We start from the raw sequence: 18,765 nt of genomic DNA on the forward strand, positions 1-18,765 counted from the left end.
ATGTGGCTTACAGTATAAGCTATTAACAACCAGAAAACTGTCAATCTCAATAATTTTTAGGGTTATCACTATTAACTCCCGAGGTCTTCAATCGTCAAATCTTTCTAATTTCTAATATTGGCCACTGATTAAGTAATTTCTTCATTGTCTTTATACATGGATTTCTCATGGCAATGTTAAATCCGTATGTCTTATACCCAGAATAGAATTTTTGTATTTCTTGGAAATTATACATATTTTTATCAGAGAGAAATTGTGAAATTGGAAACACCGGGAAAAACAAGGAAAGATCTTAATATATGCATTTAATAAGCAAAATAAAAATATACATGCATTGAAATAGGAAAACCCTCGAAATACGTATTTATGCAAAATAAGTCAATTTCATACAAACGTAAAATGCATGATCGGCAAAGATCCATTTTTACTTTCTCAGTATGCGAAATCAATAAAAACATGCAATTACATAAAGTCCCACAGTCTGGTTGTAATGGTACAATGGTAGCCTACATACAGTCGATTTGCAAAATTTAACGAAAATACACTTACTTCAGCGCTAATTATTTAAGATGTGCCTACTTTTCTTTCTTTGAGTCGATAATCCGATATGCCCTAATTTTCTGGGGAAATGGAACCAACATTGGAAACGTCTTGATTTTACAAAAGAAAGCCATTAGAATTTTATGTAAATCAAACTATCTGGAACATTGTCGGCCACTTTTCAGACAATCACGGATTTTAACAATAATAAATTTGTATATATATGATCTAGTACTTTACACTCGACAAAATATCGACAATTACTCATTAGTGGCCAATATACATGATCATGAAATTAGAAATAGTGAACAAATTAATATTCCATATTGTAGATTACACAAGAGCAACACAAACTTTTTAATTATGGGGATGAAATTATATAATAAGCTCCCAAGTCAATATTATAAATTGCCAATCAATAGCTTCAAAACTAGATTTTACAATTGGTTATTAAATAATCCTTTTTATTCTGTTGCTGAGTTTTTCAACACATTTGTATGAAATTGTATTTTAATAAATAAGTTTAATTGTAATTTAGTTAGTTTTCTTTAATTTAAAAGTTTCAAACTATTTCATGTTTTCACTGTATTATTTAAATTGTACTGTTTCTTTTATTAGTGTTTTTTTAATATATTTATATGTTTTTCAATGTATTCTGACGAAGCCTAAAACTGTATGTCTAATGGCCAAATAAATTAAATTGAATTGAATTGAATTGAATTGAATTGAATTGAATTGAATTGAATAGAATATACCGTATTTGCTCGCGTAATTTGCGCACTTTTTAATTAACTTTGGCCACTGAAAAATTGGGGTGCGTAAAATATGCGGATTTTTCAAATAAGAGGTCCTGTTCTGAGTTTATCTCAATTAGTATATGTATAGGGAAGTATTTACGGTAGGGCTAATTTTCTATACCGGTAACTTGTCTCTACCAAGGACAAGCATTGTTAAAGTAGCGGGACTTTGGGGTTTCTTTCTGAAGCAGGTACTTCAGTTGCTGGTGAATGACCTACGATGGACTGTAGGGAAGGAAAATCCCTACTACACTGAAAAAAATATGTACGTAAAATGTGTGCGCAAAATACACGGAGCAAAAATAAAGTTCAAAATAATCCCTTAAAAATTAGAGTGCGCAAAATACGCGGAGGCGCAAATTACGCGAGCAAATACGGTAGAAGAAATATGATTTTAGTAGGTATGTCAATTGTTTTTTCCTTCTGTTATTTATGTTCTTTTTATTCATTTGTTTGTTTATTTATTTATTTATTTATTTGTTTACTTGTTTGTTTGTTTACTTGTTTATTTGTTTATTTACTTATTTATTTATTTATTTATGTATGTATTTATTTATTTATTTATTTATTTATTTATTTATTTATTTATTTATACCATCCATCCTACATCGGCAATTTCTCTCGGGCCTAGTTTTTTGCATTTAAATGGCCGGAGTTACTGTGTTGATACGTCCATGAGTTACATTATACGCGTGCCAAGTTTGCTCGAAATCGATTGGCGCGTATAGAAATTACTTTGATGAGTAGCAGCTACAGGCGATCATGCGATCATCTCGGCCATCTTGTGTCCATTTCGGAAACCACGCGCAACGCGTCGTCCTCCGAGTGGACGATATCGGAAGTCCAGTTGAGTACGAATCAAGGACGCAGTCTCATTAAAGCCATAAAGCAATCCGCAGAATTGCATCCCGTCTGAAAGTGGGCGTAACTAGGCAGTGGCACCTGCGCTTACCCCAGCTGTGTCCCGTCCGGCCGAACACCGCCCCACTGGACGAATTGTAGAGGAAGAGTCTGAAGGCCTCCCACTTGCCGATGCTGGGCGGCTTCAGGTAGAACTGGTACTCCACGGGCTTCTGGTTCATCGCCATGACAACACTGCGAGGAAACCCCCGAAACTGGAGCAAAAAGCTTCCCACAAGCGCTGCTATATTGCTGGTGATTATGTTGTGCGGATATGAGCGATTAGCCTGTGCGAGGGACATCCTCTCGGCGACCGGCGGCCCTAGGGACGCACTGACCCACGCTTATAGCGCGGCCATTCTTAATCTCATCACGTATCGGGACCAATTCAGCGTCCAGTCATCTCAATAAACTCCTACGACAGCGGCGGCTCGTGCTGACGGGGGATCGCGACTCCAGGCGGGACCGTCACGCGGTACAGATCTTTTATTATTGTTTTTTTAGTTGGTTATTTAACGACGCTGTATCAACTACGAGGTTATTTAGCGTCGATGTAGATTGGTGGTAGCGAGATGGTATTTGGCGAGATGAGGCCGAGGATTCGCCATAGATTACCTGGCATTCACCTTACAGTTGGGGAAAACCTCTGAAAAAACCCAACCAGGTAATCAGCCCAAGCGGGGATCGAACCCGCGACCGAGCGCAACTTCAGACCAGCAGGCAAGCGCCTTAACCGACTGTGCCACGCCGGTGGCTCTTTTATTATTAGGGACCGGATTTTTAGGTTTTTAAAAAGACCATTTTAAGTTTTTGGAATAGGTGAAATTGTTTTTTTTTTATTATTTTTTTTTAAGGTTTTAGGTCCAATGTGTGAAAGGGGTCGCAAAAACTGCTTGATCGTTAAAAATGTATCCTTACAGTTATTATTAAAAAATAAATTATATTTATTAAAGCAACATGGATCACGAAACTGACCTTTTCAAGAACCAAATTATTTAACAAAATTTACAAGATTCGAAATGTTTGCCCCTTCCCCTTTAACATTATTTGTAGTTTGAATTATTTTAACAATTTACATTTTATCTACTATAATTTCCCTTGATATAACTACATAAATTTAAATTTTCAATAGATAAAAGGTACAGTACACACACAAGTTTTGAATTAAATTTGTTCGAACATTAAGAATTATTTTAAAAAGTAACAAAAAAAAAAACAAAACAACATTATATATAAATATTTAAAGAAAATAATCTGCCCTCAATGAGGGTGACCATAAAGATCCAGAATAAAAGCACTATTATATATATATATATATATATATATATATATATATATATATATAATTTAGAAAGACAGGAATTGTTCAGTAAAAAATTTAGAGAAATGCAAACCCAACAGAATCATCACTGGCCAAAATATAAATGGTAATGTAATATTTGGATTGAATCCTTAAGAATATTCAACAATTTTTTTTTAATTTCAAAAAATCGGAGTCCGAGTGCTTTTAAAATCTCACATGTGAATTTAGGAAGTGTGCCACGTGCACCAAACAAAAGACCAGAAACACTCCACTCACTAGTGGGAATGTTATATGTATTTCTCACTTAGATAAGAGATGCAGGACTCATAGGCCTAAATGGATTTCTTCTCCTCATCCACGTGTTGTGCCTGCAGGGCATCCCTCTCAAACCGAATTGTAGGATCAAGAACTAATCCCTTAGATTGAGTCCTGTGGATGGCTACAATATCTGCTCTTCTGTTCGAATCTAAGGATGAAACGCAGTGGATCTCCACGTATACTTCCCATCCACGACGCTTGAGGACATCAGCAATACCGGTCCTGGTCTTATGGTGTTGATTGTTGCGCAGCAGCTCCGTTTTTCGACAGAATCCCAACACGTGACCAACATTGCTACTATTCCTGATTGCAATACATGACCAAATTCTTTTCAAGATTCTCGACTGAGAAGTTTTTTCTATTGTCTCTCAAAGTACATTTGTAGGACGAAAAGCTTCTTTTGACAGCACATGACGTCACGCTGCCATTACAGCAGGTATCCACGGTAACTGACAATTGAAGATAGCCCCCTGGAGAATGGAGCACACATTTTTCATTTTTTCAAACCCTGAATTTCTCTGCAATACTTTCTTCAGTTTTAATGTGACGACTTCACCCATGGATCCTGATACGTGTTCCTGTAGAAGCGAGTCAATGACACCAATTGCATCTTTCAGTTGTAGCGACGAAGATTCCAAGCACTCAATATATTTTGGAAGGTCACTGAAATGTGCCTTGAGGAAAGCAAAGGAGCCATAGATGTTGTCACTGCTAAGTACAGACTTTGCCTTAGGGATTGAGGTAGCCTTCTTCACGTCGAGTGTGTTCTTTTCTCTCTCTCTATCTCTCGAAATTTATTGGTATTGCTTTGAAAATAAAAAAAAAATCAATATATAACTCAGTAAATACAGGATAACGCTTATCAACAACGATTTAGGTTTTTTTAGGTACCAAGGTCCAATTTAGGTTTTTTTAGGTTCAACAGAATTCACTATACGACTCTTACGATCATGATTAGGAAAAGTATTAAAGAATTTAGGAGTTCAGAAACAAGAAAAAATAGATAAAAACCTACAAATGCGGTTCCTATTTATTATACGTCTGCCGGTGAATGACCGTTATATATCAGATGAGTTGTCTTGGTCGTGGGCGTCAGAGCATTAAAAAGCATTACAACCTTCTGCTATCTGTTTTCTCCCTCACATAAACTGTGATGTTGCACAGAGGCAGAGATATAATAAAAGATCTGTATAGTCTTGCACACTCATGCAGTTTATGGGAGGAAGATTATGAACATAATTATATATTTGTTTAATCAGGTAGTACTTAACTATACTGTCTCAATTGGATTGTTATCTTGCGTGGATGAATTATGTAATCCATTTATTCATAGTTTTCTGCCCAACGACAGGTCCTTCATTGCAAACCCAACATTCTCCAATTTTTACTATTTACCATCATTCTCTTAATGTCCAAATACGATCCATATATTTTAATGTTGTCTTATCAACTGATAATATCTTCTTCTGTTCCGTATTTTTCTCCCGTTCACCATTCCTTCCAGTGAATCTTTTAATATGCAGTGACCAGTTACCAGGCCAATTTCATTTTCTCTTCCTCATCAGTTTCAGCATCATTCCTTCTTCACCCACACTTTCTAACACAGCTTCATTTCTTATTCTGTCCATTTCACACTCTCCATTCTTCTTCATATTCACATTTTAAACGGTTGTACTCGTTCTTCTTTACTTCTTCGTAATGTCCATGTCCCTGCCCCATACAGTGCTACACTGCACACGAAGCACTTTACTAGTCTTATTAGTTATTTTTCCAGAGATCTACAGAAGATGCTCCTTTTCTGTAAAAAGTTTCCCTTGCCATTGCTATCCTTCTTTTGACTTTCTACTAGCAGCTCATGTTACTACTTATAGTAGACTACATCCCAAGCATTTGAAGCTATCCCCCTTTTCTACTGCTTCATTTCGACGTTTATCTTCTTTATTTTTCTTTCGATAACCATGGCATTCGCTTTATTTGCATTTAATTTCATGTTGATCTAAATGAGGGGTTGGAAAGCAATGGTGGATCATTAATGTTTAGGTAAGGGGTTTGGACTTTTTCCATTGCTGGTTGTCACAATCAAAAATTAAGCTTCGAAACGTTGTGTCTTAATTTTTGATTGTGACAACCAGCAATGGAAAAAGTCCAAACCTCTCACCTAAACATTTAATTTCATCCCATACTGCTCACAGCTGTCATTTAGCTCCAGTAGAATATGCCTTAATATCATCTCTTTTTCTGCTAACACCACCATATCATCATAAAATCTTATGCACTTTATTCTTCCTCCTACTATCACCCCTCCCATGTTCTGAAAATAATTCTTCACTAAATCCTCCAAATAGATATTGAACAGGGTGGGTGATAAAGGGCATCCTTGTCGTAATTATATATCCCCCCATTCCACTTCTCTCCGACATTAAATTTTCTTTCTGTATTCTGACCTTGACTCGTTGGTTCATATAAAGGTTACAGAATAGTCTCCCCTTTTTCCAACCCACACCAGTTTTCTTTAGCATCCTCATAAGATTATTCCAATCCACTATGTCAAAAGTCTTTTCCACATAATTATGTAATAGGATGATGATTTTTTGGCAGGATAATATGTCCGAGAATTCCTCATGGGATTACAGTTGAGTATAACTTGGAAAAGACCCTGATCAGGTAACTAGCTCAAGCGGGATTCGAACCCATACCCCCAATGCAGCCTCGGAGGACGATACCCTTTCTTTACTGCTACACTGTGCTGGGCTCTTTAATACACTGAATCAAATTTATTATTGTCAAATAATGTTGATTAGAAATCCAGTTCTTTATAAATCCGTTGGAGTAACACAACAATTTTCGATTTTTATTGAACTATTACCGCAGCGCCACGGTAGTAACACCTTGAAATACTAGAAATTATGCTTACTTAATATTTTGTGTGACTGTTGCCCGATATACTGTAGGCCTACTTCTATTTTGGTCGTTCTTTGGGTGGTATCTACTGGTTTTGAGTAAAAGTTCGTTGTTTTCGATTTTACAGTGATTTATGTTTTTCGAATGGGGTTATTAGGTACTGGTACGGCAGTGGGGGTCGTCCAAAAGTGGGTCACGCCTTCAAATGTTTGGGAACCTCTGATCTAACCGAATGTCATACGTAAAAGTTTCGGTAATTTAATTTTGCTCTCGTGGTTTTCCACGGTTACTTAGATAAATGCCGGGTTGGAATTTTCATTGCCACGGTCTATTTACCTTCCCCTCCCGTGTAGAAAAAGAATTTAGAGTTCATATCATTAATCTTCATCTCATTTCATAAACATACGAGTATTCAGGTCAAGACGCATGTCTTTATCTGCTTACGCGAGAGGGCGTCCTCTCTGCAACCGTTCCTGGGTCCCCAACCTCTCTCAATATTCTGCCAGGATTCATTCCTTATGATCACTTCCAAGGGCGCTTCGACACCTTGGAAGGGCCGTTCGAATGGATCCTGTGCTGTTTGGTCACCTTGGCGGTATGAACTTAGGGCGGGGGGTAGTGGCCTCCATTCAGTGAGCGGATGAGGGGTTACATGCGGCCGGTGGGTTGGTATCCTCATTCTCATTCATCCCATAAATTCGGGGTGCGCAACTGGCCTCAGTATGGCCGACATGCAAAGGATCGTCCTTAACCCGCTCTTAAGTTTCTTGTCATGAGGTAAGTCTAATTACTCGTATTTGTCGCCCTGTGGTCTGGAAATAATTATAATTATATAATTATCGTGGCAAAAAACATACGTTAAGGTACAAAAAATTTTGTTTTGCATAATTTTGCTCTGTAAAAATGTGTATACAATTGGGAATGGTACCAGAAAGAGAATAAAGTGAACAAATCCCTTGAAATTATGTCTAAATTTTTTATAAACATTATTTTGTTTATAATTTTGACATATAACTTGAAACATGATAGCTCATGAAGTTTTTAAGGTAGAGCCACATTTTTTTTCACTGTTTTATAGCTAAAACTATTCTTTAGTGCCTGACATAGAGCTATTTTTTATTTTCATTTAGATTAATTAAATATTACCATATATGTAACTTATACTAATATTTTATGTTGCATATATCATGTAAAAATCTATAGATAATTATTAACTACATTAATGTTATTTTATTCATTGTCAGGCACTAGGGGACATTTCAAGCTTCAAAATGACACCAATATTGATGTCACCATATTTGACCGAGATATCATGTTTAAAAGAATTAAATATTCTAAAATTACTATTTACAGGAAATGAACCACAAACTTTCAGAGCCTAGAAGACTGCATCATCATATGTCACCCCTTAAGCAGCTTCATGTCGGTCCTGTTTCAGCTTCTTTCTGCCTGTCAAATACCTCCTCCTTGTTTTAACTTCATGTGTTGAATGTTTTTTGGCATTTTTGTCCTTATTTTCAATTGATGCAACAAATCCTGCGATGGTGTTTATCCCAGGGTTTATGCTAATCCTCCTCAGAATTTTAATTTCTCCTTTTGGACTCTTATTAAAATGACGTACATCACTGACATACAAATTTACAGTTTTATGACTAACAGTAAGAGATTATAAATTACTTCATTATGTAAAAATGTGTTTTCAGTCTAATGATAATGTCCTGATATCTATGCATTTATTTTGGGACTAGAAAGAAGTTTATTTTACAAGCAATGCTGGACGAGGGGATTGACTGCTACGAGAATCACTCCAAAAGTAATCCACAATATTTATTTAAGGGAAGAGGATGGTATTTTTTGGTGAAAAATGAGTAAATTTTCAAAAAACAATTTTTTCCCTTAAAATACTCTGTGATATGTGTAGAATACATTGTATAATATTTTGTGGGTATTTGTGCCCTTATCAGTTGTTGAGACGCCATTTTTAAACTTCCTGCGCTCTGGATTTTTAAATCACACCGCCCTTTTGTTTGTTGTTTCCGGAACTTCATTTTTTTTTCAAAACCAAATTTTTCTTTAAAATACTCTGTGATGTGTGTGGAATACATTGTATAACATTGTGTGGGTGTCTGTGCCCTTATTGGATGTTGAGACGCCATTTTTAAAGTTCCTGCGCTCTGGATTATTAAATCACACCCCCTTTTGATTGCTGTTTCTGGAACTTTACTTTTTTCGCTACGTTGCCAGACAAAAATCGATATAATTTTTGAACTATTAAAGATATATGAATGAAATTTAGAATACACTTTCTCTAGACTACTAGGAAACTTTTCTCTGTAACGGAATTTCCCTAATTGATTTCATTTTAAAAATAAGTCTCTCTGTTTGCAAGAAAGAAAATAAAAAAAATGTTATTAAATTTTAATTGTTTATTTTACAAATGTAGGAACTAATATCAAATTTCTGTTACAGACAGTTTGTAAAGCGTTCTTTTACAAATAAATTGTAACATAGTGTTTGAATTTATCTTTAAAAATGGCTTAGACATATCGAGTTTAGTAAAATCCTGCATTGGGTACATTTTTTTTTCAAATCTGCCTCCCAAATAATTTATTCAAAATATGTATATTTTGTTGAGTTGCTATAGCCATGAGCTCTCTACATACAAAAAATTAATATTTTACACCAAATAAGAAAAAAGTTTTAAAAATTACTATCCTCTCCCCTTAAAAATTACATTTTTATCCTACAGCTTTGCTATTTTCATAGAATGTAGATACATCCTTCAGGAACAATACGTCACTTTTCCACATAATCCCCGCACCTTTCAACTGTCTTACGCCACCTTGGAATGAGGGCCTGTATACCTGCACGATAAAAGTCTGAACCAACTGCTCGTTGGTCTGAACCAACACGTCTGAGCTACTCTCTGGCGCCACTCATGGGAACGACTTAAATTAAATTTTAATACAAGGGGGAAGCATGTATCTATGACCTCCATAAATTGCAAAGGTTTAGAATAAAAAATAAATTTTAAAAAGTGTTGTGCATTACTTTTGGAGTGATCTTCGTAGAAGTGACCGTGGCTGATGACGCAGAATTTTGGAAAATGGGACTTATCTGAAAAACCATAAGGCATAAATCGAAAATTCTTATATCAAATTAAAGGGGAGAAAATTCTCCATTAAAATAGTTATATTTTGAAAATTCTAATTTTTCATCATTTTTTTGCGTTTCGTGGCTCAATTATATAACCGGATAACTATCAGCATTGTGATATTACTGTACGAGTATGTAATATTGTTAACGTCACAGTGCAGTGCCGCTAGACCAGTGTGCTGTATAAAGCGTCTTGGAATGATGAGAGCCGTACTCGAGAAGGCATCTTCCTTGAATGTCAATTGGATTGCACCCACGATCATTCTTCAGCGTGATTCACTCTGGAAGACCTCCCAGTGTGGGCGCTCAATTGGGGGGGGGGGTGAAGAAGCGGATCGCAATCATCAGTTGAGTCGGCTTCCTGTCCCGCGGGTGACAATTTGGACAGTCCTGTCAGCCTCGCACTGACCGCAACCGATTGCATGGGGCGGGGAAATCCACCAGGAAATGAATACATATTCGGGTCTAATAGATGCCTATTCCTATGTTGTTTTGTGTTCTGTTATTATGTGTGCTCTATGTAGTTCATATGTATGTTTCAAACTGGTTGAGCGGAAGAGAAGGCCCTATGGCCTTAACTCTGCCAAAGAAAATAAAATTTGCTACTACTACTACTAATAGTACTACTACTTATAATAATAATAATAATAATAATAATAATAATAATAATAATAATAATAATAATAATAATAATAGGCCTAATAATAATAATAATAATAATAATAATAATAATCAAAGAATTTAATATTGAGACACATATGGCTTTTGTGGATTTCAAGAAAGCCTTTGATAAAGTAGACAGGTCAAGGTTATTACAAATTTTAGTAGACGACAATGTTCCACAACAGTTTATCCACAATATTCATAACATATATAACCAAAATAAAATAGCAATTAAACAAGATGGTAAGCTATCATCTTGGACACCCATCAATACTGGTGTAAGACAAGGATGTGGATTATCACCCATTCTCTTTATTATGTATATGGACCGAATAATTAAAGAGTGGAAGCAAACTCGCCATGGATATATACAAATTAACAGACACCTTAAATTTGATTCAATTCTCTTTGCAGATGATTTGGTATTATTAGCACTTTCAGAAGACGACCTCCAAAGGTCAATATATAATTTGCAGCAAGTAGCAGCCACATACAATATGGAGATTTCAACAGATAAAACAAAAATTATGGCATTCTGTGGGAAATACCCAGTACAAAGTAAAATTTGTCTCTATAATAAAATATTAGAAAGATGTAATAGTTTCCCATATTTAGGTTACAATCTTTCCATTTTTGAAGAATTGGACTTATCACAGAAAATTAATAAATACACAAGAGCTATGGGTCTTATAAATAGTGTAATGAAACTATCCTTGGTTCAGAAACACACCCGCATACGTCTCTACAACACATTGGCACGACCGATGCTCAGCTATGGCAGCGAAGCATGGACACTGAGGAAAGCAGATAAGAGCAGAATAACGGCTTGTGAAATGCGATTCATGCGAAGAACATACATCTGAAGTCTGATTAGTGTAACATATAACTAATCGGCGATGTAAACAATGTAAGGGGAAAGAAACTGGCCAGTCTACCCATTATTTCCTGGCCTAGTTGCCTCATAAGTGGTGACTTGTTGGTATCACTTGTGAGGTTCAGACCTTTCTTCGGATAGTTGACTAAACAACTGTCCTGTACATGCTATGATTGTTCTAGTCCGACAAGTTTTATATGGCATTCTTAAATCCGACTCTCACAGGTGCGTCATTCTGCCTCAATCCTGACAGGCCAATCCCCATCCCCAAACGAGACTTGATAAACCTAAGGCCCGAAGGCCCAAGCCCTTAAACTTTCATCAGCATCGGAAACCCGTAAACTACCACATCCAAGACTTCACTCCAGCCTTTGTTTAACTATTGCAGATATGGTAGATGATATGGAAAGTATTGCTGAAATGAAAGGGTTACCAAGATGAAAAATGTAATTCGAAATTCTAAGAAATGAAAATAGAAGAGCATATTTTCGAAACCATAAAATTATGAAGTCACCGGTGTGGCTCAGTCGGTTAAGGCGTTTGCTTGCCGGTATGAAATTGCGTTCGGGCGTGGGTTTGATCCCCGCTTGGGCTGATTACCTGGTTGGGTTTTTTCCGAGGTTTTCCACAACCGTAAGGTGAATGCCAGGTAATCTGTGGCGAATCCTTGACCTCATCTCGCCAAATACCATCTCGATATTACCAATCTCATCGACACTAAATAACCTAGTGTTGATAGAGCGTCGTTAAAAACCCACTAAAAATATGAATAATTTCAAGGGAAAAATTGTTCCAGGGCCGGGTATCGAACCCGGGACCTTTAGGTAAGAACACTAACGCTCTGCCGACTGAGCTACCCAGAAACTCTACCAGACACCGACACAATTTTTCCCTTGTATCCACATACATAATTTCTAAGGTAACGTAATTTTATTGTAATCAAATGCAATATAAATATAGGCCACACACTTAATTACAGAGGCTTTTCCCTTCAAAATTCTGTAAAGTTCTTCACTGGATCGGCAAAACCCGGAGTGAGACAAGTGTCCAACATGCTTGGAGCTCACATATATTTTTCTCAACGCCAAACTCGCTTGCGAGGACGCGTTTTCGCATATCTTTTAAATGTTTCTCCTCCATTCATCCCAATCCATTTGATTGATTGATTGATTGATTGATTGATTGATTGATTGATTGATTGATTGATTGATTGATTGATTGATTGATTGATTGATTGATTGATTGATTGATATTCATTCATTAATGTCAGAGGAAATGTTTTTAGAAATGGTACTGCCTTAATGAAATGATGCCATTCTCAAGGCACTTCAGTTTGCATTCTTTTTGTGGATTTCTCTCTTGGCGTAGAGTAAGTGGCCCTCGAAATACTTCAGCGTACCCCTCCAACCTGAATCAACTCATTAACTCTGTTCGTGGCTTCTCGGACGAGGTAGCAAAGCATCGCTTCCTCTGTCACCCGGCAGCCATAAATGATTGTGATGTAAATCCGTGACCAACTCAATGTGATTTAGAGGAATTTTACCGTTCTACAGGCAGGTTGTTACGTGCTATTGATTTATTGTCAGCTTGCAATATCCGGCTTCCTGTGTTCCGCCCCATATACGAGTCAATCAACAAAGGTTATTTGACCCACTACTGTATTTTATAGGCAGTGCAAAATTCTAGTTCTCAGCTACTAGCTAGAAAACAGTTTGCAAGAGAAACTGCCGAGGATCTCCGTTGTCAACTGAGCAGCCAGCGATTTCAGAACTTTTTAAACCGTGAAGAAATAATAATAATAATAATAATAATAATAATAATAATAATAATAATAATAATAATAATAATAAAAATAATAATACAGAATTCAATATTCCTTCCTTTTTTTATTATGTAGACCCTATATTACAGAGGGGTCTGCTTTCTTCCTCTTTGTCTCCTCATTTGATCCATATATCTTCATCATGTTTGCAGTTTTTTTTGGGAAAGGTGAATGCGGTAGCTTCCCGTTGCTTTCCGCACACAACTCTCTCTTTCGCATCTTAGAATATCCCAGGGGGGCCCCCAGCGCGGAGGTGAGGAAAGTGGATTTGGCTAATTAGGCCCTCCGGACTTCACCGAAATTCACCGCAAGGGTTAAATATCAGTTCTATCAGGGTTTTCGACACGATCAAAGACCGGGAAATCCAAATTAGCCTTTGTCCCCCAAAATATTATTATTATTATTGTTATTATTATTATTATTATTATTATTATTATTATTATTATTATTATTATTATTATAAGATGAACCGCGACAAGATGCTCTTCAAGGAACAGCGTGTAAACTGTATTTACGACTGCGAATTTGGCGGGTTATCTATTATAATCTTATTATTGAATTACAGATTTCATGAATATTAGTATAGTATAGCCCATGGTGTAATACATCAAAGAATTACCCGTACCCGTATATACTTAATTCTTTCGAAAAAAGAAGTATTTTATAGTTGATGTCCTGGAATGTGAACCTTTACAATGAATAGTCACATTTTCAAGACGAATAACATTATAGTAGAATAAAAGTTTTCCTTTAACACTAATTGTAATCAGAATCATAGTCCCAGAGACTTTAATGCACCCATGAAAATAAATTAACCAACAAAAATTTCCAGAATTACGGCCGACTGTAGAAAGCGGTTTCAGAAAGAGAGTGTAAGAAAAGAGTAGGGCATATTGTAGCTATAATTGAGCCGTTCAGAGCAGAAGTGGTATCAGTCAAAATTGGGTGATGACGTTTAAAGTAATAATTCTGTAAAATACAGTGCGAAGTAGCAATTAATTTGTCCTCGTGCTATCCATGATTACTAATAGTTTAAATGAATTGAATATTAATTGCTACTTTACGCTGTATTTTACAGAATTTTTACTTTAAACCTCATCACCCAATTTTGACTTACACCACTTCTGCTCTGAACGGCTCAATTATGTAGGCTTAAGCACCCAGGTAAAGGGCATAATAAGAGGGTGGGATGTTGCATTTAGGCTTAAGTGTGCAATTAAATTCATTATTATTATTATTATTAATGCCGCTGTTATTACACATACTACTAATCTATATTTATAAAATACAAAGTTGAGTAAGAAGCAAGTAAGGCAATTATTATTTTTAAAAGTAAAAATAAAGAAGCAGGACGCTCCCAGTTTGCAGAAAAAAGTACCGGGGCGGCGCCCTGGACTTCCTGGTACGACTACACCCCTGCATTTTATATATTTTTAGACATTTTGCATTTTTAAGAAGTTTGCACATTTGAGATACTGTACTTCATATAATTATAAAAATTTACATACACCGTGTTTTAGACATTTTACACATTTTAAGTGTTTTGCATGTTTAAGACATTTTGCATACTATTTTATGTATTTTACACTTATTAGATATTATGCAGGTTTTTAAACATTTTGCATATTTTACGCACTTAAGTGTTTTGTATGTTTTTAACATGTTGCATATTTTAGACCTTGTCCATATATTAGACATTGTACATATTTGAGACATTTTACACATTTTTAGATGTTTTGCGTGCTTTGAAACATTTTGCATATTTCATGTATTTTACACACTTCACGTGTTTTGTATGTTTTAAACATTTTGCATATTTTACAGATTTTATATAATTTAGACATTTAGCATATTTTACGTATTTTACGCACTTAGGTGTTTGTATGTTTTTAACTTGTTGCATATTTATCCACATATTAGAAATTTTAATATTTAAGACGTAAGGCATATTTTAGATATTTTGTATATTGTGAACATTTTGAATATTTTAGGCATTTTACATATTTTAAGTACCGGTATTTTACACACTTCATGTGTTTTATATGTTTTAAACATTTTGCATATTTTAAACATTTTACGTATTTTAGACCTTGTCTATTTTTAGATATTATACATATTTAGGACATTTGACACATTTTAGGGTTTTGCTTGTTTCAGACATTTTTGTATATTATTTTATCTCTTTTACACATATTATTAGATGTTCTGCATGTTTTAAACATTTTGCACATTTCAGACACTTTGAATATTTTAGACAGTTTGCAAATTTTATAGATTTTACACATTTTTATTGTTTTGTGTGTTTTATGTATTTTGCACATTTTAGATCTTGTCCATATTTCAAATATTTTACATTTTTACATTTTAGGTTTTTTGCACATTTTAGACATGTTGGATATTATTTTATGTATTTTACACATATTAGATGTTTTGCATGTTTTAAACATTTTACATATTTTAGACATTTTGCATATTTACACCCTGTCCATGTTTTAGACATTTTACATATTTTAGACATTTTATACGTTTTAGATGTTTCACACGTTTTAGACATGTTGCATATTTAGATATTTTGAATGTTTGATTTTTTTAGACTATAATTACTATATAGTATGTTTGAGACTGTTTGTAGCCTACTACAATGATCTAAATCTGACGGCCAGAGGACTTCCGCTTCTGTTCTAAGGTTACAGTAACTCTATAATTATTAGAATTAGTGAGGCAGTAAACTTATGTCAATACTCCAGCTGTACGCCTACAATAATGATTAAAGTCTTACTCTTACACAAAGGGTTACCAACTTCAATTCATTCATTCATTCATTCATTCATTCATTCATTCATTCATTCATTCATTCATTCATTCATTCATTCCATAGATGTATATTTATTGTATTCGTGGCGTCTACTTTAACATTATTTCGTTATTCAGACATGTTAATTTTCATCTTTTAACACATCGTGATTTTTTCATTAACGCTGTGTAGTTCCTCTCACATTGTAGCACTTTTCTTTTGTACTGTTAGGGTTGTGCACTTACTGGTCTGATTTCGGTTGAATTTCTGTCCATTCCAGTGTACATCAGGTCCAGATATATATTTTTTGACGCACGCAGTAACTTCATGAAGAAAATACCAAAGCTAGAAATTGAGTGATTCTACATCAGCTATTCCTCTAGTTTCAGATACAGTTCTGTCGAAAGGTTGAAGGTGAAGTTGAAGCACTGGCAGTTGTTGCTTTGTAAGCTTCTATTAACCCAATTTGTTTTAATGCGTGTTACGGAAATTAAAAATTATGGCAATGTACACCACGCCGTAGTAGCCTATGCAGCTGTAGCTGGAATATTCTTTCCATCTTTGCGTTTGAACAAGGAAAGCATAACATTAATCAATAGCGCCTTGGCTAATTTTATTGTTCTAAAGGTTTGTGTATATGTGTGTATATATATATATATATAAACTTTATACTGAATTACTTTATATCAAATACTTCTAGGGCTGCTGGCATTTTGTCATTTAATTAAGTTCACTGTTCGCCACTGTACTTATTTCACAGTAACTCCTTGAACTATGTTAATAGAATTAAGAAATTATTGATTTCTTTAAAAGCATAATGGGGACTTTGCTTGGCGACATTTTCAAATATTTCCACATTTCCAAACGTTTTGCCTGATTAGAGAAACCGCAAAAGAAAGACATAGTCACCGAATTAATAAATTGCTAATTTTCTGTATTCAGACTTTGTTCTATTTTCATCGTGTCCCTTTTACTTTCACATAGATTTAAGGTTTAGATTATTTTCAATATTAGACTGGTTAATCAAATTTAAATGTTGATTATAGTCATTTTTCTAACGATTTAGTTAGCAATAAACTTGTAAAAGTTTAGTTGGATCAGTAGGGTTTGATTAAAAGGCTTTATTTACTCTCGCAACATCCCCAAAAATGTCCTTTAATTTAATAACAAGTATCTGTAAACTATATTATTGTTTTCATCATTTAGCACAGCATGTAGGGTCTAAAGTTCCTGCTGTGTATCGCTTTTCACTTACGAACAATTCCAAATTCTCTTCTGTTATTTGAAACGTGTATAGCAGAACTATCACATGCAAATACAGCATAAACTATACAAAATCACCTTCATGTAGGTATCCGTACTATATTGTACCATTCACTACCACATGTTAAAGTTAAGCTAACAAGCAAATATTCTCATGGGGACGGATAAAAAAAGTTATTTATTTTCTTCCACCGTGTTAATAATGTCAAAACAAGTGCTTATACAAAATTCGAGCGCAAATACGAGCTCCCCCTCCCCCCAGAAAGTAAGTTTCCTTGCGGCCGTTTACAGAAAGAAAAATTTTCATGGAAAGATTTATTGGAACAGATACAGATATTGTTGAACTATTTTTCAACATATCCTCCCCCCGGAAATGAGATATTTGTCAGACCGTGGAATGAACTTTTGTATCCCAGTGTCGTAGAGGTCTGCCGTTTGGGATCGGAACCAGTGTGTGACAGCCGTCGGCACCTCTGTGTTGATCCCATGATATGACAAATGTCTCAATTCCGGTGAGGAATATGTTGAAAAATAGGTCAACAATTGCTGTAACCGTTCCAATAAATCTTTTCATGAAATTGTGACTTCTTTCTGTAAACGACCCCAGAGAAACTTACTTTTTGGTGGGAGGAGCTTGCAGTTCCGCTCGAGTGGCCAAAATTAGTATAAGCACTTGTTTTGACATTATTAACATGGTGGAAGAAAAAAAATTAACTTTTTTATCAGCCCCAATGAGAATGTTTGCTTGTAAGGTAGGGAATCTCCGCCGAACAGCCATCACCTTACCATCACCAGGGTTGTCAGGAGCTGATACTGTAATTTAAAAAAGTGAACTCTAAATATTGATTTTTTTAAGTACAAATCCGCATTCTCAATGTCCCCATTGGGTATTTGATCTTAAAATATAAGTATTGTTGTTTAAAAACCACTAAAATTGTTGTATTAACCAAGATCGGTACATCGATCGATGTATCGATCTTGGTATTAACACAAAATGTGGAACTAAATTTCCCATTGTCCACCCCTTTTAAAATGGAACTAGATTAGTGGAAAAATCACTGCGTTGGCAACACTGCTCTTCAGCCGGTTTAGCAAAGTCCGTGGATGTAGTGGAAATTCCAACTCGTTGGGATATGCTGCGCCATCTATGAGCAATGGATGAAACTTTCATTGAGAACGATCAGTAGATCGATTTGAAGGGCGGACTCCACCAAGGGAGAACTTTTCGTTATAGCAGTCAAGTGCTGCTCTCTAGACCTACCTAGTACTACCACAGACTGTGGTACTACGTTCAAACGATTCTGAAACCATCTCATATCGGAATTTGTGAAAACGAATTGGCAGACAGTTTCGTTAAACAAGAACAAAAATAATGACAGAAACTAATACAGTTGCGGTAGACTACTATAGAACACAAAATGATAGTGTATAATA

General features: G+C 35.3%; 1 protein-coding gene across 1 annotated transcript in view; it reads right to left on the bottom strand.

The window, feature by feature from the left end:
* Positions 1-2,551, bottom strand: part of LOC138706506 (sodium/potassium-transporting ATPase subunit beta-2-like) — a 151,886-nt gene extending 149,335 nt beyond the window's left edge. Inside the window, exon 1 of the mRNA XM_069835861.1 lies at positions 2,290-2,551. Coding sequence (XP_069691962.1) covers positions 2,290-2,539 — 250 coding nt within the window. The 5' untranslated portion in view covers positions 2,540-2,551. The remainder of the gene's footprint in view (positions 1-2,289) is intronic.
* Between the last annotated feature and the right edge of the window lie 16,214 nt (positions 2,552-18,765).

Source organism: Periplaneta americana, chromosome 9 (assembly GCF_040183065.1).
Source record: "Periplaneta americana isolate PAMFEO1 chromosome 9, P.americana_PAMFEO1_priV1, whole genome shotgun sequence".
NCBI lineage: Eukaryota > Metazoa > Arthropoda > Insecta > Blattodea > Blattidae > Periplaneta > Periplaneta americana.